Raw genomic sequence first — 27,402 nt, forward strand, 5'->3', positions numbered from 1 at the left:
TACAGTAAATTTTAAAATGCCCTTTGGCTTCTGTGTCAAGGAAGGAATATTTTTCTGCTCAGATCCTGTATCTTGATCCTGTATTTGTGCGTGTGTGTGTGTATATATATATATATATATATATATATATATATCACATAACAGATAACTATTTTTATGTAGACATATAGGGGTATCAGTGTTCTTTCCAGCCTGATTTAGCTGGGTGCAGAACCACTTTCCAGAAACCCCCTGGCTGTTTTTGGGTGGTTATTGAAAAGTTGGGTTACATAACCCTACAGCTTCTTCTGTGTGCAGCAGTCAAAACAGAAAAATAGGGTGAATTTAGGTCAAATTGACAGGACAATATTTTGTAAATATACCCCACAGACTATTATACTGTTTTCTTTTGCAATAAACATTTTTTTAAAACCCTTTGACAAATATTATGTTATCACATGCAGTAACTCACCCATCATTACATGTGTATTCAACAATTGCTCCAAACACAAACTCTTCTTCCTTCTTTAGTTCAAATGTACCAAAATCAATATCTCCAGGATGTCCACATGATTTCTCTAAATAATGCAAGAGTTATTATCAGGTCATTGTAAATATTAGATAGCAAAACTACTCAGATTGTTACTGTTTTCATTAACACTAGGGAACGTATTTGAAATGTGACTTTCACGAAACATTCACATTGGGGGTAAATCAACCACTGTCTTTTACAACATTTCCCTGCAATGAATGTTTGATGAATGTCAGACTTACTGTTTTATAAGTAGTTAAAGTAGAGTTCTAAAAAAAAAAGTTTTGACTAGCTTTGGATAACATGGGAAAGGCTAAATGCATGTCATTTTTTTTCTGATGTTTGCATACTTGCAGTTCAGATATTTATATTATTATTATATTATTGCTGACATAAAAGATACATTGAAGAATGTTTTTTGGGGTTTCATTTAAAGTTTGAGGTAAATGTAAAATAATAATTTTGATTTCTGTACTACAATGTATTCATATCATCTGAGGTTTCATTTAAGTCTCACTAACAATACATAGAACAAAAAAGTTTAAATGGGCACGTGGTGTCACCAAGGACATCAGGACAATAAATGAGCAGAAAAACAATATATTATATCTATCAACATAACAGCAATAGAATAAAATTCTTTCATACATATGCACAGGATTGAACAACTCGGTGTTTTGACAAAAACACCAGTGCTCCTCCAATCAGGGCCACCATCAGACATTTCTGGGTAAACTATAGGGGTTCCCTCCCCCATGTCTAAAAGAAGGGGATGGGGTAACAGCAAAGAGAGACAGAGTAATAATGAGATAGGGAAAAAACGTAAAGCGAGGATATGGAGTTAGAAAAAAAGGAAAGGAAGACTGAGGGAAAGGAAGAGGAGAAAGACAGGGGGTTAAGGGGGAGAAACAGATTGGGGGTGGAGGGGTAGAGGATGAAGTGAGAGATAGAGAGGGGAGGGGATAGAGAGAGGGGTAAAGTGAGGTAAGACTTCTAATTTAAACATGGTACATGCACAACAACAATTTGTTTTGGGAAGCCTAGTTTCTCTTTTTCTGTCTCTATTTTCTATACATTAAATACATTAGTAAAAAAAAATATAAATTAACCTACTTCTGTGTCTCTCTCTATCACCCCTGATGTTTTGCTCCAGCAGTTTTACCTTTATTTCTAATGCTATTTTCACCTTCACAACACAACATGTGTGCATTAGGACCACTAGTACAGGACTGCTACTGGAAAGTGTACATAGGTGTTAGGAACTCCCTTGTCTTCATTTTCTGTATGCTGGGCTTGAGCTCCAAGGGATCATTGCTGGAGACTGGAGAATAAAGCCGACTTCATTTTACCTTCAACTGCTGGCTACTAGCTAATTATTTTATTGCTGACTAAGGGGAAACAATAGGTTTGTTTTTAGGAATTGTCCTGAAAAAATTAGATGGTTGGCAACCCTGACCAAAATGTGGTGTGGTGCTAAAGGGTAGAAAAATATGTCTCATTCTTTTTTTTTTGCATACTGGGTGCAATGGCAGCTCATTCATTTATGAATGACTGCATGTTAAAGCGGAACTATAGTTTCACATTCCACATTCTGCAAGCAGGTGAGATTTTTTTGTAGATGAGGCAGGTGACATGCCAGCTTCTGTCATCCTGGTCTGGCCAATCAAGATGGCCGAAAATCCAACAAAAAAAGGGCAGAAGAAGATGGTGGAATATTTACCAAAGGACAGGTGGGTTAAAAAGTTGTGGTCGGGCAGGTATGTTTGTTTTATTGCAGAAGAGACATTGTCTGTCCATTCTGCAATAAAAGGTTCGTTTGGTTGTAGTTTTTCTTTAATTCTTTACATTTAGTTCTGCTTTACATTTGTTAACAGACTGCATGGATATAAATGAGCCCTAATCCTCTTCAACCTGTGGTCACTTCCCCCCACTCTGTTTATAGATATTGATGCATTTTTTACATTGGGTAATATTGTTGTCACATACTGTGCCTGACAACAAGGAGAATGTTGCCCCATACTTATCATCATAACAAGCAGTCATCTTCCTATACAGCTTTTCCCTGATGAATGACAGTCATCATGGTTTGTTTGTGATTTGCTGCAAGCTGAACTGTGCTCATCTAAAATGTCACATTGATAAGACTTGCTGCTATGTCAATACCTAGTAAATAACTGCTGATGCTACATATTCCAGGGAGGCTAGGCGGGGGCCAACATGACTGTGGGGGGAAGGCCAAAAGGTAAGGAGATGGTGTGAGGGGGAAGGTTAAATATTGTGTTGTGGATTGGTTATATTGGTATACCAATGGGTGGGGTAAGAAAGGGCATAAAAGACTAAGGGGAAGAACGACCGCCCGCCCACCCCTGAAGGTTGGTGGTTTGAGTGTGGATTGTGTTAGGCAGTGTGAGGTCCTCTAGGGGAAGTGTGTTGGTGTGGTACATTGTGATGGGGTGTGGAGAGCCATCTGTGGTATGGGGTTTCCAAGTTGGTGTAATGATGGGGTTAAAAGGGTAATGCCGGGAGGTATGCATGATTGATATTTCCTGAGGCAGTGGAGTGGTGCCTGGGAACAGTTGTGCTTATCAATTAAACGCAGATCCCGGGTTAATGGTTTAAGTAGTATTAAGTATGGTCGAGGACCAGCCACCTGATGAATGGGTTTTGTCTTGGGTTTATTATGTTATCGTTATTATGGTATAGTTGTTATTTAGGGTTATTTAAAATGTGTAAATTATGGTAAACTATATTGTAAGATAATAAACAGCCACAAGGCCATTTTCATCATACCTGCATATTTGGTCTTTATTTTAAGGAAATAGTGGGGGTGTAATTTTTAAAGGTTTAATATGTATTGGGCAGCACGGTGGCTCAGTGGTTGGCACTCCGGCCTTTGCAGCGCTAGGTCCTAGGTTCGAATCCCAGCCAGGACACTATCTGCATGGAGTTTGCAGGTTCTCCCCGTGTCTGCGTGGGTTTCCTCCGGGTACTCCGGTTTCCTCCCACATCCTAAAAACATGCAGTTAGGTTCATTGGCTTCCCCCTAAAATTGACCTAGACTATATTAATGACATATCAGAGAGACAGTTAGTGACAGAACTATGGACTTTGTACAGTGCTGCGTAATATGATGGCGGTATATAAATACTGTATAATATTTAATAAAAAAGGGGTCTTACATGCCACAGTCATGACCATAGCTGTGTACACCAATACTGTCCAGAGTGTTCTGTGTCATTTATGTAGAAGACTGCAGCTCACAGATTGACGATGAAATGTAGATATTGTCTATTTCAGGTGTACAAACATACACAGCTCAACACAATCAGAAGTTCCAATGTCGACTTAATCATGTACAGAACTGCAGGAAAGTTTACTGTATATACAATGACATCATTATCACCAGAAGCACCATCCCTAATGACCAGATTTAGCCTGCACAGTCTGCGTTTGCTGGTTGGAAACTGGGAGAGCAAAGCTTTTCAGGTAGTAGCCAGGCCCCAATCAAAATCACCTTTAATCCGATCCTGGTACTGGAGTCATTAATGTGCCTCTCTGATGGTGGTCCTGCGTCCGGTGGTTTCATACCAGAGGTTGTCTGATGTAACTTTTCCCATTAATTCTTTTTCCTGTTAAATCAGCCAGATATAGGCTGAATTTCACACCTTGCAAACTGGCAAGCTCATCCCTAATTTTGGGTTTTGTCACACGAACTACAAATAGCAAGACCAGTTCTGTCATTTCATAGACAGGAGGGAAACAATAACAATAACAATAACACAGTGTTAAATGCTAAAACTTGCTGGAAGAATTGAATACTCCTTTTCAACATATAGACTCCTGCTTAAACATACAGTATGGGTATGCTGGGGCACGACTATGAATCACATAATAATAGAAATGGATACATTATAAATTAATTAAGAAAATACTTTTAGTTTACAAAGTTATTTGTGCTACAATGGTATCTAGTGTAACATTTTATACAAGTAAATTATTTCTAAGCAATTGATAAATATGGCCCATATGCATAGAGTTTAAGGTTACAAGATTTATATAAAAGTAAGCTTACTTTTGCATTGTCCACTGGTACCCACAGGAATCCACTGCCCTTCACTGCACACAAACTGAATAGATCCAAGACGAATGAAACCAGGTCGGCAATTATACTGTGCACGTTTACCAGGATCGTAATATTCTGTATTCCATTCACCCAGCAATTCTTTATCTGGAAATCTTGGTGGTGCTTTACAGGAACCTATAATAAGCAAAGAACAAAAAATCTTATTGTGGCACATTTTCTCCATAAATAAGATCTGATATTGTAGCATCAGGAATAAAAAAAGTATGTGTTAAGGCGGGCTCTCTCATGTGACATACTGCTAGATAGTAGACAGGTGATATAAAACATCTAACATTCTCACGGAAACTCCTGAACAATTTGCAAGGACACTAGCACATGAATAGCAGTAATAATAACGTAATACCCCCTGCCCAGATGACTTTATCGTATTCTACACTCTAAAAGTCTAGAATGTCTCTCTCTATGAATTTTTTCCCAAAATCCCACAGAAGCCAAATATCAAGGTTAAACACAAGCAAGATCAGGACCTTCCGTCATGCCAGGTACCTTTGGATTGGTTACATTACATGGACCCTAAACATTTCATTCAATTATTTGTCAGTTACATAGTAGGTTAGGTTGAAAAAAGACATCAAGTCCATCAAGTTCAACCACTAGGGAAATAAACATATCCCAGATATAAAACCCTATAAGACATAGTCGGTCCAGAGGAAGGCAAAAAAAAACCCTGGTACAATTTGCTTCAACAGGGGAAAAAAAATCCTTCCTGATTCCATGGGGCAATCGGATGTTCCCTGGATCAACAGTCACTTTTATTTTTACTTTAAAGACTTAATACCCAGTTATATTCTGTGCTTCTAGAAAAACATCCAGCTTTTTCTTAAAGCAATCTATAGTAGTTGATGAAACTACTTCCTGAGAGAGCCGATACCACATTTTCACAGACCTTACAGTGAAGAATTCCTTCCTTATCTGGAGCTTAAACTTCTTTTCCTCCAGACGCAAAGAGTGCCCTCTCGTTCTTTGTAATGATGTCAAAGTGAATAATGGGGAAGAGAGTTCTCTATATGGACAGTTTATATATTTATACAGGGTGATCATATTCCCGCCTTATACGTCTCTTCCCAAGGGAGAATAGATTCAGTTCAGCTAATCTCTCCTCATAGCTGAGCTCCCCCATTCCTTTAATTAATTTAGTTGCCCTTCTCTGCACTCTCTCTAATTCAACAATGTCATTTTTGTGAACTGGTGCCCAAAACTGGACTGCATATTCCAGATGTGGTCTGACGAATGCTTTGTACAGGGGCAGGATAATGTCTCCATCTCTGCAGTTTATTCCTCTTTTAATACAAGAAAGTACTTTACTAGCTTTAGATACTGCAGCTTGGCATTGCATGCTGTTGTTAAGTCTATAATCTACCAGAACCCTCAGATCCTTTTTCATTTCTGACTCCCCCAAATGTATTCCCCCTAGACAGTATGAAACATGCATGTTGTTAGCCCTCAAGTGCATAAATGTAAATTTATCTATATTAAATATAATTTGCCACTTGGCTGCCCAATGAAACTAGTACATCCAGGTCTGCTTGTAGATTATAGACATCCTGTATGTAGATAATTCCATTACATAGTATGTTGTCATCTGCAAACACAGAAATTATACTTTTAATCCCAAACTCTATATCATTTATAAAGTTGTTAAACAGTAAAGGTCCCAACATTGAACCCTGGGGTACACCACTAAAACCCTTAGACCATTCAGAGTATGAATCATTAAATACAACTCTCTGGATGCAATCTTTAAGCCAGTTCTCCATGCATTTACAGACTGACTTTTCTAAACCTATCGACCTTAACTTGCACATTAACTGTCTGTGGGGTACAGTGTCAAATGCTTTAGCAAAGTCCAAGTACACTATATCAACTGCTATTCCACTGTCTATCTGTTTACTTACTTCCTCATAAAAAGAGAGTAAATTTGTTTGACAACTTCTGTCTTTCTTGAAGCCATGCTGACTATCACTTATAATATTATTTTCTAGCAGAAACTCTGTGGTTCTATGTGGTTCTTTATCAAACTCTCGAAGACCTTTCCAACTATGGACGTTAAACTAACGCGCCTGTAGTTACCTGGTAATGACTTTGCTCCCTTTTTGAAGATAGGAATCACAATGGCCTTACGCCAATTCATCAGTACCTTGCAAGTGACTAAAGAGTCTCTAAAAATTAGAAATAATGGTTTTGAAATAACCAAGCTCAGCTCTTTTAGGACATGTGGATGTAATCCATCTGGTCCTGGCACTTTGTCAACCCTAATTTTTTCCAGCTGTTTCTCAATCATATCAATTCTGAGCTATTGTGACTCATTTAAGGCAGTGACATTGCTATTATGAATTTGGACTCGAGCTTTGCCATTTTCCTTTGTGTACACAGACCGAAAAAAAAAGTTTAGAGTATACTGCCTTTTCTTTATCCCCAGTTACCCACCCAGTGACATGCTTGGATCTGATCTTTTTGCTATTAATATATTTGATACATTTTTTGGGGGGGGTTAACATCAGCTGTGAGCCACATAGGATTTAATTTTAGCCTCTTAAACCTATTACCCATTGGAATATATTTTTCAGTTTGCTTTTGTAGAACAGACTTGAAACATTCCTATTTCTGTTCTGTGTTCTTTGAGGACAATATTGTCTCCCAGTCCAAGTCACAGAGAGCCACCCTTAATAATGGAAAATATGTTCTCTTATAATTAAATGTTTTTATCTTTCCTATTTTTGCTTCCTATTTACAACTTACATTAAATAAAATCATATTATGATCACTGCTACACAGATTCTCTTTTATTTGCACATTTGTTATAAGCTCTGCATTGTTAGAAAGAACTAGGTCCAGCAGAGTATCATTTCTAGTTGGGGCGTCTATAAACTGTACCATAAAATAATCTTGTATTAGATTCACAAATTTCCTCCCTTTCGCTGTTCCAGTAGTGTCATTACTCTAGTCAATGTTAGGGTAGTTGAAATCTCTCATGATTAAAAAACTTCCACTTTTTGCTGCTTTTTCTATCTGTGCTGATTTTCTATTTCTTCCTTAGCACTGGGGGCCTATAGCAGACTCCAATAGTTAATTGTGTGTTATTCAAACCCACATTCAACTCCACCCATAATGCCTCAACCTCATCGCTTGTTCAATCCGCAATTTCTTCTTTCACATTCACTTTTAGATCACTTCTCACATACAGACAGACACCACCACCCTTTCGTTTTGACTCTGTATTTAGGAAGGAGAGTATACCAAGCAATATTGACAGCCAAGTCATACGAAGAGCAAAGCCAGGATTCAGCAATATCAACTAAGTCAAATTCCTCCTCACTCATTAAGGCTTCCAATTCCCCTATCTTGTTTGCTAGACATCTAGCATTGGTGAACAGGCTCATTGCTGCTGTTACCATCACTGTTTGCCAAATCCTTTTGTTTTTTAGTACATTTAATACTGCACAATCCTTACAATTATCCATAACTCTCCCCCCAACTATCCCCAATCAACCCTCCACTAGTGTCTGACCCCTGACTAACCTTTCTGCCACCATATTTGACTGTCCCACCCCCCTCTGTCCTAGTTTAAATATTCCTCCACCATTCCCTTATATCTTTCCCCTAGCACAGAAGACCATTTAGAACATTTAGGTGCAAACCATCTCTGGCATACAGGTTGTACCCCAATGAAAAGTCAGCCCAGTGCTCTATGAATCCAAACACTTCCCTTTTGCACCAGGACGTAGGCGATGCATTTAGCTGTCTACGCTCCCTCTGCCTTTCCTGTGTTGCACGTGGCACAGGCATTATTCCAGAGAACATAGTCTTGGAGGTCCTTTTTTTCAGCTTGAAACCTAGTTCCCTAAACTGATTTTTAACTCCTACAAAGATGACAGTTGGGAGAACAATTTTTAACAGGTTCCTGTTCACATTTCTCTGCCGCTATATCCTTTAAGATGGTGGCACCACTGGTAAATGACACAGAAACATAGTCTGTGTGACTTGGCACTGCTGAATAACTTTCTCTTCCTCTTCAGATTAATCCAAACTGCATCCCACAATAAGCAATAACAGTATGCTTTAAATGTTAAAGAAGAGCTTGTTATTCCTATAATTAGTACCCCATCACAATTCACTGCCAGTGATGTTTTATTTTGACATATTTGCACACAGGTTGTTTGCCTGCCTAAGATCCAAGCCTGAATGTATAACAAAGAAAGCAACAGCCTGTGGAACTCAGAACCAGTTATCTTTTATTTGCTTGTGCTTTAAGTAAACTGGACAAAATTGCAACATGATCTGAGATAAATAAAAACAATGATGTGGACTCCTGACCATACTGGGATTCTGGATGAAAGTCTAAATTTGTATCCAGAAATAAATTAAACTTAGCTGATAATTGTCCAAATGATCTAAACCTTATAAAAAATGTTAGCTTTTCTAACCCCCAAGCCCCCACCTCTCCCTACCTTTATATGTTTGATGAAGTAAAGGGTGGGATCTTTGGACAGGAAGGGGTACTTACTGAACTTCTTACCCTGAGCACCAGATTTTCTCATGTGTATTCCAGCAGTCTTTTTATTAATGGGAGTTGTTAGAGATAGTTTTACAGTTCAGGTAATCATTAACTTGATTAAATAAATCCTAAATCTCAAGAGGATGGTTTTGATCCTAGTATAAAAGTTACTTCTTTAGAAAATAAACCCTAAGAGTCCATTTTGCATATACATTTTCTAATGTGCACTTGCAAGTGCAGTAGTTCCCAACCTTCTTCGTGTTATAATAGAGCATATACAATGTATGAGATGAAAAAATTATGTGACACCAATAGGACAATTATACAACACTGACAATAAGAAAATTAATAAAATCATTGATTTCTAATGTTAGTAAATTATCCGGTATCAATTTGCACAGAAAGCAGGGAACCATCGAGAATTAACCAGGATTTTCTCTGGTAAATAGGCACAAATGAAATGCCATGTATATTGATTCTTGCTTAGGACAAGATTAGAGAAACTGTATTTTTCTTGCAATTCCCAGATATACCACTAAAGCTCTTGGTCATAATTCTGCACATTTTTGTAGATTTTATCCATATATTAAGAAGCAAACACACATTGTGGTTAATTTACTAAGGGAGGTTAGACTGTTCACCTTTACTAAAATAGCTTTTAATTACAAAATGTGTTTAGCTTTATATGATCTATTATATGAAACATGAGAAAACATGCATGTAAGAGCATTAAAACGCTTCACTTCAATGTATTTGTTTTTGATCCAATATTTGCTAGGTGTAGTCCTGCCACTAAGCCTATCTCCACTCTGCAACAGCAACACCAGCATGGCAAATCACTGCAAAGAAATATTAAACATGCTTCAGTGTATTTGTTGAAAGAAATTCAGCACCTACGCCTGAGTTCTTCACTCTCATTCATTTGTCCTTTTAACAAGGGTTAATTATTGAGATAGCAGTTGTTTACCTTGGAATATAAGAGCTTTAAATACTTAATTGCAGTTCTTTACCACATTCACAGTCTTGTGTCTATTGTGTTTATTTATTTAAAAAAAAAAAAAACCTATACCAAAAAAGATATATTTTCATACAGACATGAGCTAACCACCCTTCAGTCTATTTGGTGCCCCCATAAACGAAAATGATTGATCATGCCTATGATTGTAGAGATGTGCAGTCATTTGCTGCTTTTCACATAAGGGAGCCATAACAATTAAACCAATTAGATTTAGCTTTGTTGGAATCCTCTCCTTTTACAGTATGACGGTTTGTATTGATCTACTATGTAATTTTGTCATTTGCAACCCATATTTTTTCCCCCTAGCGGTATTCCCGAGTGTGACTTGGGGTAGATTTTACCTGCAAATACCTGCGGTATTCCCAAGTCACACTCAGGGTAATAAAAAACCCCACTTACCTTGTTCCTTTGGCATCCCCTGGAGTCCTTCCAGGTCCTCGGGCGGCATCCTCCTTCTACGATCTTCTCCCGGTGACTGCACTGTCGTTCTCCAGGGTTTACGTTGGTGCATGCGTCCGTTCGTGCGGGAGGTGCGGTGGGAAATTCTAATCATTTTGTAACGGATTCAATACAAAATAACTCTATTGAGTCTAATACAAAGATAACCTGTATAATACAGGTTTCACTTTTTTTCTGCACCCTTTTTTAAGATTTTTTTTAAATTTAAAGTTTATTATTAAATTTATTTAATATTCAACATATTTTGGTGAGTTATCCTAAGAATTATAAGCCTACAATGTAAAATAAATTTCCATCCAAAACAATGTAACGTTTTTCGCATAACAATACGGACAGAATAACAACGCTAGGGGGTTAATGTACAGTTCTTCATAATAGGTTGGTGCCTTATAAATTACATTTAAAGATAATATGGATTAGAAATGTAGTTTTTTTTAGGTATATTTATCCTATTTTTCTTGGTGATGACTATCATGAAGATAGAAAGTGATACAAAATACTAAATAGTTTTACTAAAACAAAAAATGGGCCTGATTTAATAAAGCTCTCCAAGCCCGGAGAAGATATATTTTCATCAGTGAAGCTGTGTGATCCAGCAAACCAGGAACGGATCCGGTCCAGGGTTGAAAACATTTGCTAGCAAATATAAAAAGACTGAAGAAAGTTTGCTGGATCACCCAGCTCTACTGATATAAGTGTATCCTCTACAGCCTTGGAGAGCTTTAATAAATCAGGTTCAATAATGGGAAAACCTATTACAGTGACAACAAACATGAGAATTTTCCACACTTAGGTAAAGATTTGCTCTCACTTTCTCTAGCACAGAAAGGGAAGGTAAATCTTTCAAATGAGACATATTGGGCTATACATACATTTTACCAGATCTACATTCACTGAAGAGAAAGAACAAAGTGCCATCAGAATAAATAGTGTCAGCTAAATTCATAGTTTGAGGGAAAAATTGTATATAAAGGTTCTCAGTTATTTAGGACACTAGTTAGTTAAACTTAACAGGTTCAGTTCGGTAATACTAAATAAAATGTAGCACTTCCTTTTGGTGCACGTTTGGTAAAACTGGGCTACATTTTATGCATAGAATAAAATATTATATAACATATAATAACACAGAAATGAGACATGTTAATGAGTTAACAGCAAAGCAACATAGTTTAAATATGTCTTACCTGTACTTGGTTTAGCTTCAGATGCTGGTGCTGCAGAGCAGCATATAACACCGATAAGGACAAACAGACAACCTAGTAAAGTCATGATTGAATAGCACTATGGTTCATTTGTTCCCTGTGTATACCAATTTATTCTTCAGCTTCAGCAGAAACCAGAGTATGTCAGACCATTGAATGACCTTGTTTATAATCTCTGAATTAACTTCTCCCTTGTTGGAGTTTCACAATCTTTGTTAAAGAATGCAAGAGGTGGGAGGTGATTTCTCCATTCTTTAGCTTCCCCCTGTGAAGCAAACACAACAAAGATTTAAATTGCGGATCTTTAAACTACCCCCATATTGGAGTTTGCATTATGCTTGTTTGTATATTAAGGTAAATAATGAATTGCACAAATTATACTTTGTTTTGTGGTTATCAGGAAACCCTGGCTGCCTTGTTGAAGGGATTTCTGTGGAAAAGAATTGCGAAATGTGCAAATACAACTCCGAAATGAAAACGGTCTAAATTCTATTCATGTCAGACCTTTGATTATACAAACAATTAATAAAAGTATTTCTCAACATGTTGAAATCTCACCCTAGAAATATGGCTAGAAATCTAACAGACTACCTGTCTATCTGTACTGCACTATAACACAGATAAGCATGTAAGTGTATGCATGTTATGTAGTGCTAATCAGCAATTGTAGTTTTAAATTCTGATTTTTCAAACCATCATTTTAATGTTTAAAACATTTGCTGAAACAGAATCTCACATTCTGTCTGTGAATATCAATACAGAGAACTGGAGGCTACAAAGTACCCAGCAGTGCTCTACTTGTGTGGTTACTGTAAAATGCAAATGAAAACATGCAAAATAAAAAACATAACTTAATTTAGAAATATACCACAGGAAAATCTCTCTCTCAGGGTACAGAGAGCAGAACATAACCTCATGGGGGTTATTATAGATATTTTGATCTATACAAAATGAAAAAAAAAAAAAAACTGGTCATAAAATTATACAATTATAAAAACATAACAAACATTTTTGCATGAGTAGGTAAAGAACTGGGCTTGTAAACAGTAGCACCACCAGTGTTAGTAAGAATCCTCCATGAGCATCTCCACTAGATCAGGAAAAGATAATAGCTTATCCCATGTTTAAAAAAAAAAACAAAACACACCAGACCTCACTTGCAGAACCATAATCAAACTGCCCACTCCCTGTAAATAGCAGGAGATCCAGCCAGATGTTGCACCTGAGCTCTACAATAGACTATACTGTTTCCTTTAGGTGCATATTTTAATTCAAAATACATAATTATTAAAATAATAGTACTAGTCTGTGAAACACAGTTCTTTAAATGCTATTCAGTTACTGTTTAACACTCACATAACAATAAGCTCAATCCGCACACGCACAGATATTTTTGTACATGCATGCAAATCAGCAAATCTGTATGACCAATGCGGTGATCATTTATTTATTAGTGTAGGCTGTTTTAGCAGACTGCCACATCCCAATATCCTCTACATTGCATAAAAAAAATAAGAAATCGTGGGATTAAGGTGTAATTAAAAACATTATTTATTTCATTTATCCTGAAATCAAACAGATAAAAAATATTTGAAATGTTACTGTAACATAGGCACAGACAGCACAGGGCAAAATTAGCCCTTGTAATTACAAACAGATCTTACTTCATGATCAAACGTAAACATAGAAAACAATTATAATGTCCATTGTATTCCATGATGTACCAACACTCAACAAGCTTTCTACAAAGCACTTCCTCAGCAATGTGGAGAATACAGAGATACTTAACCAAAGAAATGGTGCTAGCACTGTAACCAATTTAGTCAAATATACCTCTGCAGGCATAAAAGATCATCCATTCAGTATATGTTTATTGCCAAAAGAGGGGGCAGTTTGGCTGGATAATAGGATTACATCACATGCTCTGGCAATGGCAGGCACTACCATGACTACTACAAGATCTCTTCACACTTAGCTTTTCAAATGATCTTTTTAGCCAATCCATGTGGTTTCCCAGGCAGACCTGAGGCTGTCCTTGTTCTCAATGAAAAGACTAATAATAATAATATAAGACTGCAGATGATAGAAGAGCAGCAGCAGGACTTTTCTATTGAGCAAATATTTGCAAGGCATTCTATTCCAAAAACTAAAATTGATACATTGGTGTAAAATTAGTAGGCACCAAGACAACTTTAACAATGCTAGGCCCAAATTTACTAGAGATGATGAGCAGTGGCTATCATTTTACTGCATGAATTAGGATATGGTGGAAGATACAGCAGTGTAAGGCTATGTACACAAGTGAGATGATTCTTGTCTAATACAAATGGTAGGGCTCATCTCAGACGAGAATCTGACATGTGTACAATGATCACCCAATGTTGTTTGTGGATCCATCCTGAACAATCCATGTACCACAGATGGAGAATGACTTTCTATGCATGGCAATACAAAATAATTACTGCTAAACTCAAATCAACCACTTAATAAAATGAGTGACAAAAAGGCCCTAATAATAAGAATGAAAAAAGCAGCAAATGCGTTAAATACCCACTCGAAATAAAGAACAGTTTACTAACTGACCCTAATCGCTCACTACTTAGTTTGTCAGCTTTCTCTACAGCAGCGTCAAATTCAATGACACTATGGATTACCAAATGTCATCCTAGTTGGATCATGCAGTACATATTAGTTAAAAAAAAGGTTACCAGGGTGAATCTGCATCATTTATTTCATATGCCGGTAATTTTCAACCCACAGAATTCTCCTCAACCATGTGGCACACCCAAATCTACTGAGATTTTCTACATATCAGTCATCCCATTGTTTTTAAGACATTATCTGCCTCTTAGTGGTTGTAGAGGACTGAAGAAGACTGCCTTAATAGGAAGCACTTGGCAATAGTAGCAATTCACAATTCACAGCTAATACTGGTTGAAAAAGTTATGTTAAGTAGAGTTCAATGAGATTTACAAATACCAGTCGCATACAGTAGATGAAAATAAAGACCCTTAAATTGAAGCTAAAACATAAGCAATCAACTTTAATATCCCCCAAGACTAAGGTAGTTGAATACTTTTATTAGGAAATCAAGAACTGCTAATAATCTAACAAAGAGAAAATGGCTTTAAAAAGATTCTTTAAAAACTACAAAGACAAAACAGGGAGTAGATGCCCACAGTAGATGCCCTAAATTGAATTCTTCAGGATTTCAACATTTGTAACTTTCCAATTTTTTTCAGTCAACAGCTAATAAATCGGAACGAAACTGAAAATAAAGAAAATTGCACTTACCTTTAATTCGGCAGATCCCTCAATCCTGCTGGGGTTGTCCTCGATCAGGTTCTGGGCTGTCCTGGAATCCATCATCGCCGCGACATGAAGAGAAGTGCGGGCGCCACCATCTTTGGACATGTGCAGAAAGAGTACAATATGTATTTGTTTTTGCTGACACTTTGATAATAATTATTTTCTTGGATCTCAGTACATTAACAATTTTATCATCTGGGTCCTTGAATTAAAAAGTTTAGGAATTCTTGGTAAAAAATGTTCACTTTGCGCTTTGCCATGTAAATCCTTTACTGCAATTTGTTTAAATGACGTTGAACAACATTTGACAAGCATGTCTCAGTTAATTTAACCCTATCTTCAATAGGCAACTTTAGCTGAACAGTAAACAGATGAGAAAGCTCTCTATTTTTTATGTTTTATATGTTTTCTGTGAAGTCTATTTTTGGCTGGACTTACTAGCTTAAAGGTTCTGGACATTCTAGCATCAAAGCTAGTGACTAGTGTACAGAGCCACTTGAAGCCCTAGACAAAGAATCTCCTAGGTTCTAGAGCCATGTAAAAAATTACATAGACAAAATTATGACATGTATTATAGAGATATATTATTAAAAAAAGTAAAATATTACCCAATGATTCATTTCTGTCCTGTGCACTCTTTAGTTTTATCTCAGACATTGTAATTAGCCCTGCCCGTTTTAGGTCCCTAGACTACAGAACACCTTATTAATTTATTAGGATCAGGAAAGGGATGGATTTTTTAAAAATAATTTGCTAAAATTTGGCAAATGTCTTCAGTCCTAGACCAGATTCATTCCACTTTTTCTGGATCATCCAAGTTTACCTATGATAGTATATCTTCTTCAGTCTTGGAGAAATTTATTAAATCAGGTAATCAGGTCCAGTGTCTAGTAAGAAAAAGTCCTAGAAAAAACATGGGATTTAAAAAATAAATAAATAAATATATATATATATATATATATATATTCAGCCACTTCATTTAAGGACTGTTAAACTGCAATGTATAATAAAAGGTTTTCTTGGATATAGATATTTAGAAGGAATGCTCTGAGCCAGAAACTGACACTAATTGAATTCCATTGTTCTGTCTGTAATGTATTTTGTTTCTTCGATTGCTCAAAAAATAGACTGTCCAATGTACTCATTTCTATGCCAGCATTAGTGTATCCAAACAAAGCCTCCTTACTTTTTCTACACTTACCTTTTGTTAATTTGCAAACACACTGCTGACAAAATGCCTGTTTTATCATTTTTAAAACTGTGTTAAACTTTAGAATGTATTGTGTAAGAAAAAATATTTAATATTTTTGTATAAATTAAAACAATTATTACAGCACACAAAAACATATTATTCACGAACAATTAAATATGCAATAAAACAACCAATCAAGCAAATCAGTTCCCTAGAATCAAACATGACAAGTCCCACTTCACCCTCGAAAGCTTCAAACTATTAGCCAGAGGGTGCTACAATAAACTACAGATGACACCTTCATCAAACATCAGTTGGATATGTAGAGCATTACCAGCACAGCTTGATTCCAGCAGCAGGACATTTTTTGGCAAAGATTAACACTTCTGTCTGAGGAAGAGGTCCAACCCGTCCTTGAATTGTGTGATGTTAACACTTTACATAACCAGCTGATAGTTCCCTAGAACTATATATGCTACTGTATAGTTAGTTATATTACATGATTCACTATTTTTTATTTTTTTGTTAACAGATTTTTGTGCTTTTTTATTTAAAGTTTATCATTAAATTTATTAAATATTGGACATATTTCGATGAATTATGACTAAAAATTATAGGCCTACAATATAAAATAAATAAAATAAATAAAATAAAAAAATGTAACGCATTTTCCGTGGAAATATGGACAGAATCAGAACTCTAGGGGGGTTAGGAGGGGTTGTTTTTCAAGTGGTAGATCTCTTTTTAGGAAGAAAAAATTTCTCGCCCACCCTTTCCTATAAGGGGGTCAGTGGGTGTTCGGGTGTTTTTTTTGTACAGTCAGTGGCCCCTAAGGTGGTGCCGGATGGCTAGGGGCCTGTTTGTGATGTTGGAAAATGAAAGATGGTGGTGGTATGGACCGTGCTTGATTATACCTGCAGCCTGGTTGTTGAATTTTACAACAGGGAGTTTATTAAGGTTTTATACAGGAAATAGGGTTACTGTTGTTTTATGTGGTTTTATAAAATGAGTAAAAATGTTTATGTTTATTATTGTTATTTATGTACATTGTTTTATACATGTTTTGAAGTTATGTGTTATTTATATATGTGAAATTGTATTTTTTTTTAATGTGTTGCTTAATAAATCGGCTGCTTGCCAGCCATTTTTAGGTCCAGATTCTGGTGTGGTTGGTTTGTTTGGGGTAGGTTTGGAAAGGGGGTTGGTTGGCAAGTAGGGGATGGGAAGGTTGAAAAAGGGGTGGGGGGTAATGGGCAAAAAGGTTTGGGTTATCCTGGTCATGTATAACGCAGCACATATTGAGTAACAGGACATGTACAATACAATGTAAAAAGTTGGCAGTGGGGGAGATGCTCAGTAGTCAGTGGTCCTTAGGTCAGTGAGAACAATGCTCAGTCCTGGTGTTCAGTGTAATAAAAATGATTGGTGTAGTAGCAGGAAAATGCCCAGTGTGCGTGGTTATCGGGAGGGCAAAAGTGTCAATCATCAATGGACAGGAAGGGCAAAATATTTCTGGAGACCATAATGGGTAGGTAGACATAAATGCCTTGTGTGAGTCGGTGGCAATGAAAAAATCTGTTCCTAACGTTCATCAAAGAAAGAATGGTCTGATGTAAGTGGTCAAAAAAGAAAGCAAGAATCACTTTTGTTAGTGCAGTGTGGTGGGGGGCATTGGTGTTCAGTGGAGAGTGAGGGGGCAACACTATTGCAGTCTGGCAGGACACAGAATAATGCTGGTAAAGGCTTGGCTAATAAAGATGGAAAGGACCTGAACGACACAGACTAATACTGTTGATGACTTGACAGATTACAGATGATGCAGGAAAAAATTAGGCTGGGCATAGAAAGATTCTAGCTGGACCTTGACTAGCTAGTACTGGCAGATGCTGGCTCACTCCTCCATGTTGTTATGTTGATGACGCTTGCCTAGTGGTATTGTTTTCTTTCATCTGGCTACAGATATTCTCCTAGGTCAATGGGTGAGATAGGACTAGTAAACAGTCTCTCTCTTTGTGACTGGTACCTCTAGTCCCCATCTGCAGGGGCAGAAAGAGGTTGGCTACAAACCATGGTTTCTGTCTCATTAGGTGGTGGGATGAATGATAGGTACAACACCCTGGCTTCACCTCTTAATTGTTTTTCTTTGGTGCCTAGTGAGTCCCTTTACCTTTCCTTCCTTCTGTTCTTTTCTTTTGTGACACATACCACCTCTCCCTTCACTGACTGGAAGGCAGGGATTTACAATGTGGCCATTCAAAGGCTTAAAAAGACTGCCAGACTTGTGGCAGAGGAAGAGGGCACAAACAGCAATTGAAGCCCCATACTACACCAATAATGTCTCAAGTGAGGTAGTAGGTTTCATTGTACAATGTAACTTCATCCATTTTGCTCCCTGTAAAAAGTCAAAAAAGTCACTTAGAAATTTTAAAGCTGGCTTAAATGTAATTGAAGGCTGAATTCTTTTGCACAGGACTGATGCAAATTCAGAAATATAAAAGAGGGTATTGTTAGGCATAACATCCATTGCATTATTAAAAGACATTTTAATTATGTACGATAAGTATTCCACTAGCACTAGCGTTTTACACGGTAGGATTGGTATATTGCAATTTTGGAGTAACATAAATGGAGTGGCTTCAGATGAGGGGTGTGTCAACTAATAGTGGTGGTGGTGGTGGTGGGGGGGGTTCCGAGCCATATTTGGGAATGTGTAAATAGTTGTGTTATTGAGGTTGGCAAAGTCATCTGTGGAAAGGGTGAGGGTGAGTTGAGTAGATGCAGTAACATGTGTGTTGAGATTTGTGTATAGATGGTCTTCATTTAGAATTATCTCTATTAAGGTCACTGTGGTCGCTTTGTGGCATTTTGTTTCTTTTTGAATAATTTGTAATGGTATGAGTGTGAATGGGAATGTATTTGTAGTTTGTCAGGAGAGTGGTTGTTGTGTATAACTTTAGTTAGTAAACCCCCCTGATTTCCTTCAATTAAGAAGGACTGCCATTTGTAAGCTTTTCTATTCCTAAGAAACCCCTTTTTGGTCTGTTTTCTTAATCAGGCATGTGGTGATGTGATTTCAGTTCTTGATATTTCTTTGAAAACAGAGGAGTGTTAATTATTTCAATATTTTGAGTGCATGACACATGTAGTTCCTGTTCCACAAGTGCCAGGTCATTTTCATTTTAAGATATGAGTATCCTCATCAAGTCTTGCATTCTTTTACATAGTAGGGAGTCTGCACCAGGCATCCTTGGAAATTCCTCTCCTTGCTTTACCATAAACAAGAAGGTTGCATTGGTTAAAAGCAATGGCTCAACAAAAATTAAGGGATAAAGAGGTATGGTTTAAATAAATAAATCATATTATTAATTTTTTTGCGTTTTACAATTATTGTATGACAAGCCGGAGACAAACATCTAAATGCAGGCACCCAAACACAGGCTAAAAGTCTGAGCAGCTTGCTGGAGTCTGAGCAGCTTGCTGGGAGAATCAGAATCTGTGGGAGCTGTAACCAAAATCAATAGGAAGAGCAAAGTAACCAGAAAAACAGCAAACAAACTGCAAAACTTTGATCAGGTAAGGTTGAATGTACTAAAGTCTATTTACAGTATACTGTATGTAAACCACTAAAATCTAATATAAACTGTCAGATACCAAGGTCAGAATTCTAGGCGCAGCAGTCACTTAGGGTCACAGCAGTCTTTTGGGGTTTACAACAAAGGGCGTGCTTATGGACACTAATGAGACATTTGGCCTGATTTATTAAAGCTCTCCAAGGCTGGAGAGGATATACTTTCAAATGCGAACCTCAGTGATCCAGCAAAAATGCAATGGATTTTTTAAAGTCATTTACTATTTGTTAGCAAATATTTTTAATTCTGCACCAGATCCATTTCAGGTTTTTTGATTACCTAGGTTCATTGATGAAAGTGTATCCTTTCCAGTCTTGGAGAGATTTAACAAATCAGGCCCATTGCTGGAATGCACTACAACACCTAAAATTAGAACTATAGTTTAACTATTTTCCAATTATCCAGTTGTCCCTGGAAGGATCTTTCGAAAACATTTCCAGTGACAGATGAATGACCAAATGCAGTACACACAGCACTATTCTGTTCTATAAAGAGGAAAAGGGGAGGATAAGCGAGTGGCGCCACGCCAATCCACTTTCGGATTGTTAGATCCAAATACCCATTATCCTTATGTTTTAATCAGATTTAGAAAAAATAGAACCAAACTTTCCTGCTTGTTCATATTCTATTGTAAAGTACACTGAGCTGTGCACGTGCAGCTCAATGTACAATCCAGACATAGCTGTCATGCCTGGCTGCTGGGAACGAATTCCAATGTATATACGTGGGAGTTACGTCATTACGGTCTGGTCAATCAAGACGCCAAATTATTTGTAACATAGAAAATGACTGGGGACAAAATACCAGTGCCTGGGATGGAGAGCACAGTGAGTGTACTTAAAATTAAATGTGAACAGGCAAGTATGTTTATTTTAAAGAACATTGTAATAAAGAACTTTACTGCTTACAATTTTTTTTTATTTTTGTCCAGCTCTGAGAACCCACATTTGTGTAAATCAGCCAGCATGACCTGTATTTTGGCTGACAACAATTTCCCCTATCCAAAGACAATGGCTGGGTTTGATATAGATGTAATGTTCCTTTCATAGTCTCCTTCCCTTCTATTATTTTTGACCAAAAACAATTTCTTCTCCTGTGGCTATACTCTGCCCCTAGGCTGGACGCAAAGTAGGTGTCAATTAGACCGTATGGCTCATTTGCGTATGCCAATGGCCACTTTGATTGTACCATGAAAACAGAAGTAAGGGATCTGCAGCTGGAATAGTTGCCCAAATTCCTGTATCATTGTTCTCTGTAATGAGATCATGTAAACAGAGCTAGATTAGAAGGGTGGTCTTGAGCTAATCCTCCTGATTGATGACAGATGAGAATGGCCTATATAGATGTGCTAATGACCACAGTTATTGAACCACCTAAACAGATCCAGGTGACCTCCATATCTGGTCACAGATCAAAATGAAAATTTTGCGTGGGCTAACTGGTAGCTGATGTTAAAAAGAATAAAAAGAGAACACAGTTACATAGTAAGTCAGGTTGAAAATGGACATAAATCCATCATGTTCAACCACAATGGAAATGAACATATCCCAGATATCAAACCATATGGACATAGTTGGTCCAAGGGAAGGCAAACAATCCCTGGAACAGTTTGCTCCAACAGGGGAAAAAAACCTTTCCTAAATCAATCAGATGTTTCCTAGATCAACAGTCCTTGTTATCTTTACTTTAAAGCCTTAATACTCCGTTATATTCTGTGCTTCTAGAAAAGCATCCAGCTTTTTCTTAAAGCAATCCAAAGTAGTTACTGAAACTTCTTCCGGAGGGAGCCGATTCCACATTTTCTCAGACCTTACAGTGAAGAACCCCTTTTTATCTGGAGCTTAAATTTCTTTTCCTCCAGATGCAAAGAGTGCCCTCTTGTTCTTTGTAACAATTTTAAAGTGAATTGTTGGGAGTTCTCTATATAGATCATTTATTTATATATTTATACAGGGTGATCAAATAACCCCCCCCCCAAATATTTCTTCTCAAGGGAGAATAGATTCAGTTCAGCTAATCTCTCTTTCTTGTATTAGTTTAGTTGCCCTTCTCTGCACTCTCTGCAATTCTACAATATCCTTTTTGTAAACTGTTGCACAAAACTGGACTGCATATTCCAGATGAGGTCTGACCAATTCTTTGTAGAGGGGCAGGATTATGTCTCCATCTTTGCAGTCCATTCCTCTTGTAATACAAGAACCAAGCTGCAGACAATGCTGTGGTTAGCAACTATTTTAAAATGTTTAAGTAAATGACAATGCCTATATCACACCCATGTAATACTTTTAGTGTATTTTATATTCTACCTACTATACTGCCTTTTTGTTGACTACTGTCGGCTAAGTATTTTTTTTGGACTTTTACTAGGGATGCTCAACCTGGAGAACAATATGCTTGCAAACAAAGACTTGGGATTGCTGTCATACATGGATGCATTCTCCATCAGTCTCAATTTAAAACTAGGCAGAAGGTCAGAGGAGATCAGTAAGTGTTACTATAAGTGATATCATAAAGTATTAGATGATGATTTCAAATCAAACAAATCCACTGTTATCTAGCAATACACTCTGTTCTCTGAACTTGCAGCTAGAGAGGTTATCAGCATTAAGTAGCAAAATATGGAGCTGCTTATCAAACCATGTCAGCTTTTCCAGGCAACATAATACATCAATGATATCTCTAAACAATAGTTATACAGCTAATGACTCACAGACCTGCAGATTATGTTGTCCTCATGGAGATTGCATGCCACTGTCTACCATTTCCTATTGTTTATGACAGTAAAAATGAAAATTGTACTACACATAGCCATAACCTCTAGTTATTGCATGTTGAAATCTTTTTCTCAGTTGGTATGACAGAAGAAAGCTAAAGCCTTCAAGAAAAAGTTGTTTGACGTGATATGAAAAACATTCTTTAAGGTAAAATGGTATTAGAAAGCACATTGTCAGTCCAATCAACATTTAATTCATTGTTCAGGTAAACTCTCCAAACATCGGCATCTTGGTGTGACTGATACCTGGATCTGATTCACATTTTACCCTATTTATGTATGGTTTGGTTTGTGGATTCAACCTGATTGACCCAAGATATTGTCAAACCTGTATTGGTCACAATAAAAGCTTCCAAGCAACGTTCATCCGTTATACGCAGATAATCTGCCACTGTATGGATGCATCTACACTTCATATGTTTCATATCTAATCATTCCCAACTAAATTAAATAGCATTCGTAGTAGCTTTTCACATGGAATAAGAGGGAAAACAGCCTGGCCATTTATGATTATTTTTCCGGAGAACAAGAACATCATATGGTAGAAAGTAGAGCAGGGTTTTGGCTAACACTAACTATTTTTATAGTTATTTCTTCCTGTAATCTTTAGTGAAAACCCACAAAAACACTTGTCATGTTGTTTAGATATTTTGAATGAATGTGGAATGAATTATTAATCAATCAAGTACTTTATTGCAGTGATGTAACCTTTATTTACTCTGAGATAATCAAAGAGCCTCCTTCAGCAGACACAAACATTAGGATTGTTTTGTTCAGATGGAACTGAATGACAACTCATTTGAACAATGAAAAAGTCTAAAATTTATCTCAAGGACTTTGAACAAAAATATTAACACATATTATGGTTACCCTACTGCTTTTTATAATCTGTAAATCTATAATAAAGAGTATCATGCTTTGGCCATTGACTCTATGGTGGTTACACTGTCTTCCTCATGCCAAGTGTTTCATTTTCCTTGCTTATGATTAAACTGACTCACAAGTATTTACATTTATTATTAACATGAATATAATGTCCCCCTAGTATTTTTCATTTTGAGTAAGCAGACATCAATCTTCTGTCCTGAATCCTCTGCAGTACAGCAATATTACATGTCCAGTCCATGCTAACATTGCAGAACATTTGCATGGCCTGATGTTCACATGAACATGCCCCTCAATAACTAATGCAAAACTCAATGTCAGGTTGCTGTGAAATGACTGGATGCACTCAACACCCTGCTTCTGCATGCAGTGTAAATGAATGATCCATCCACATAATAATCAGTAATCAGTGATGGCTGCAATAATGGTCGGTACCTGGTGTAGACCACCACCCATCCTTAAGCACACCAATACTAGTTAGAAAAGAACACAGGTTCAGGGTGACCTGGGTTTAGAGGTAGTGGGTGGGATAATGCTGGCCAGTAGATTGAGAACAGCTAGTGACAAGAAAGGTCTTGTGGTAAAGGCCACTTTTGGTTTTTTATAGTATAATGGGCTATTTATTTTATCCTGTTTTTACAAAAGTGCATCCAATAAATGTATGATAACAGTAATGTCTATGTCAGAAAGCCTGAAGCTCCCTATGTCACCTGCTGGTGGCACCTCCTGATTTAGCAACATTTGGGGGTTGTTATAAGTAGGCCTATACAGGTAGTCCCTGGGTTAAGGACATCCGACAAAAGGATGACTGCTAGATACGAACGGGGCTCCCTGCTCCCTCGTGTGCAGGATAAAGGCTTGGAGGCGGGAGGGGGCAGTTTGCATAACTTGCAGAAGAAATCTTTTGCTAAACACAGCTGAGGCTTCTGCAACCTATTGTAACTCTTTAATGACCAAGACAAACTTTGCATTTGTTTCTTTTTGCATATTAAAGCACAGCTTGCACCAAAGGTAATGATTGTCTAGTAATCATTAAGTTTTTTTTTTGTTTTGTTTTTTTTTGTTTTGCGATTAGCTCACAGTGAGGATTTTTTACAGTAACTGACACCACGCTACCTAATAATATGTTGAGAACATCTGTCCTAATTGCATTTATCCATGTAATGTACCGGTTCCAACATACGTACAAATTCAACTTAAGAACAAACCTACAGTCCCTGTCTCGTATGTAACCTGGGGACTACCTGTATATTCTGGCTTCGTACTATATCACACTAGCCACTGGCATTTTGAAATCCTCTCCTCGTTCTGTTTATTTCCTTCACAATGTATATAGTTTGCTGCCCCTTCATGTTTGAGGATTGTAGCATTATTCATTGTTTGCTGTGTTTTTGAATGCATTCACTTCCAAGAAATGCACTTAATTTATCCCTCATTTGTGGCTTTTTAGTGTATAATGCCAATGCTGGTCTCCCCCCTGTTCCTGTTTGTAGAAACACGGACGGTCTATTGTCTAAAAATCTACAACCATGATGGAATGCAAACTATGGTTTTATTTCTAAAAAAAAAACCTGAATAGTGATTTAACATAAAATGAATATTTGTTTATGCTAAGTGAAAGGTGCAATGTACTTAAAAGAAAAAATGAATGATGAGTGAAAGTAGTCTAAAGTACTTGAAAGGTTTTACCAAGACATGGGTGAATGAACTAGGAAGGGCATTATAAAGTGGTCATTCTGTGTAAATGTATATGTAATGTGGGTAAATTGTACTAATGTATAGCTAGGAGGGGCAAATGACTTCACTGATGGGATATGTAACCCCTTGAGGAGATTCCCCCCCCCCTTTTGTTCCAGGTTACAAATGGACAAGAAATTATTGTAACAATTGTTACTAAGACATGAATATAGAATAAAGGATGTGGAAAAAAAGGTAAAAACAGAAAAAAAATGTTTCTGGTTGCTAAAAGCAAGCATTTGCTATGGGCAGGCATTGTGCTCTTTTTTGGATTAAATAGTAGATGGTATGTATATTTCACAGTGACATTTTATTAACTGCTGTGGTAAACTCTGCTACATTTTCCATGTTTTTAATATTTAAGTGCTTAAATATTGTCTGCACATACTGCACTTAATATGTGTAACGATGAATTACACAGTCTTTCCCAAATAATGAGACTCCCCGAGCAACTGTATTGTAACCATGATTTTACTTAATTTATATTACAAAATACATTCCTCCTCATAAAACTGGTGAGGAAATGCAGCTTCTAATTAAACATAAGCTTTGATGTAATTTTCTGGACCGCTTCTATGCATCTCAAAAGACACACAGCAATGATAATTTTAAAAAAAAGACTAAATGTAATAAATAAATCTAATGAAACGAAGATTTATAAATACAACTTCTAGATTGAAAAAAATAAATAAAACAGCACATAAATAAGCAACTTACATTATTTGGCAGAGTTAACCTTTGGTTCTGCTGCTTTGAAAATATGATTAGCTTAATGGCTTTATTAGTTTTAAATAGGATGCTACAAGAAGCTTGCTCTATGTGGTCCATTTCACATCTTACTGTGAGCTTCTTGAGTGGCAAATGTGATGAGCAGAGGCGTTTCTGTTCTTCACACTGAGGATGAGTCTGAATGTTGTATGTGTATAGATAGGGCTTCCAATCCTGATCATTGTGTCTCTCTGAAGGGTAATGCTGCTAAGTGATCATCCATGCTCCCTACAACCTGCAGTGTGCCAGTTTACAGCAGACTCCAGGGACATTCACTCTATACTCTATAAAGAAGCAGGATGGTGGATTTAGACAGTGAGGTCCTTCCACTACCTCCCAGATACAGATTTCGGGATTTAATTCTAGGGGACCAAGCATTGCAAAATGATGACAGGTAATTTTTTTTTTCATTTGCCTAATAAAATAGCTGAAAGATAAAACATCTACACAATATAATAATAAGAATAAAATATTCTACTAAGTAAGACATTTCTTTGAATCAGAGATGTTAATGTGTACATTTAATATTGTTCTTTGCACTGTTTCAATACTTGATAAACTGGATACTTGCATTCACTGTACTGTCTTTCTGAGCAGATGTGTTCCTTGTGGCTGGATTGTTCCCTTACTCATGCTTTCTAAATATAAAGCTACAAGTACTTGTCAGAATAGTAGTACAATTCAATATAAACATTTTATATCAATATGTTTCTATACATGAGGGTCTGTATTAAGCAGGCATTGGGGAAAATGGGTTTTAAAAATAAGGGTTTTGTCAATCAAATTTTTGCAACTGAGAGATGTTTTGTAAGCCCAAAATGTTTTTTTGAGATGTCATAGAAAATGTATGTAAAATATTGTAAAGCACACTTTTGTAAAAGAGTATCTAAAGCAACTCTAGAAATAAGAAAGACGATTTGTTGACTTACATTTTGAAAGGTGGGACACTACAATATTGCTTTATGAATTGCTATTTCTTTTGATCTTTTTGACTATATTATTTGTACCAATATTAGTTATAAACTACATATGTATCAAAAAACAATTTGTTAAATGATAACATGTCAATTGAGTTGTCTTTGAGTTGATATGTGTTAAAGTTTCCTTGAAACAACTAAGGTGCTCACTGAATCATTATCCGGTGCAAAGTCTCATGTTTTCAAACTAGGTTATCATCATATGTAACCCATTAGGTTTTAAGTCAAGCAAAAATATGGTAAGGGGGATTAAATAAATATAAATATATATATATATATATATATATATATATATATATATAT

General features: G+C 36.7%; 1 protein-coding gene across 1 annotated transcript in view; it reads right to left on the reverse strand.

Moving 5' to 3' along the window:
• Positions 1-12,074, reverse strand: part of CFH (complement factor H) — a 33,794-nt gene extending 21,720 nt beyond the window's left edge. The window contains exons 1-3 of the mRNA XM_072420101.1: positions 11,812-12,074; positions 4,584-4,769; positions 452-557 (exon numbers count right to left, since the gene is read on the reverse strand). Of these exons, the coding sequence (XP_072276202.1) occupies positions 452-557; positions 4,584-4,769; positions 11,812-11,896 (377 nt within the window). The 5' untranslated portion in view covers positions 11,897-12,074. The remainder of the gene's footprint in view (positions 1-451; positions 558-4,583; positions 4,770-11,811) is intronic.
• Positions 12,075-27,402: the final 15,328 nt, after the last annotated feature.

The sequence above is a fragment of the Pyxicephalus adspersus genome, chromosome 8 (assembly GCF_032062135.1).
Source record: "Pyxicephalus adspersus chromosome 8, UCB_Pads_2.0, whole genome shotgun sequence".
NCBI lineage: Eukaryota > Metazoa > Chordata > Amphibia > Anura > Pyxicephalidae > Pyxicephalus > Pyxicephalus adspersus.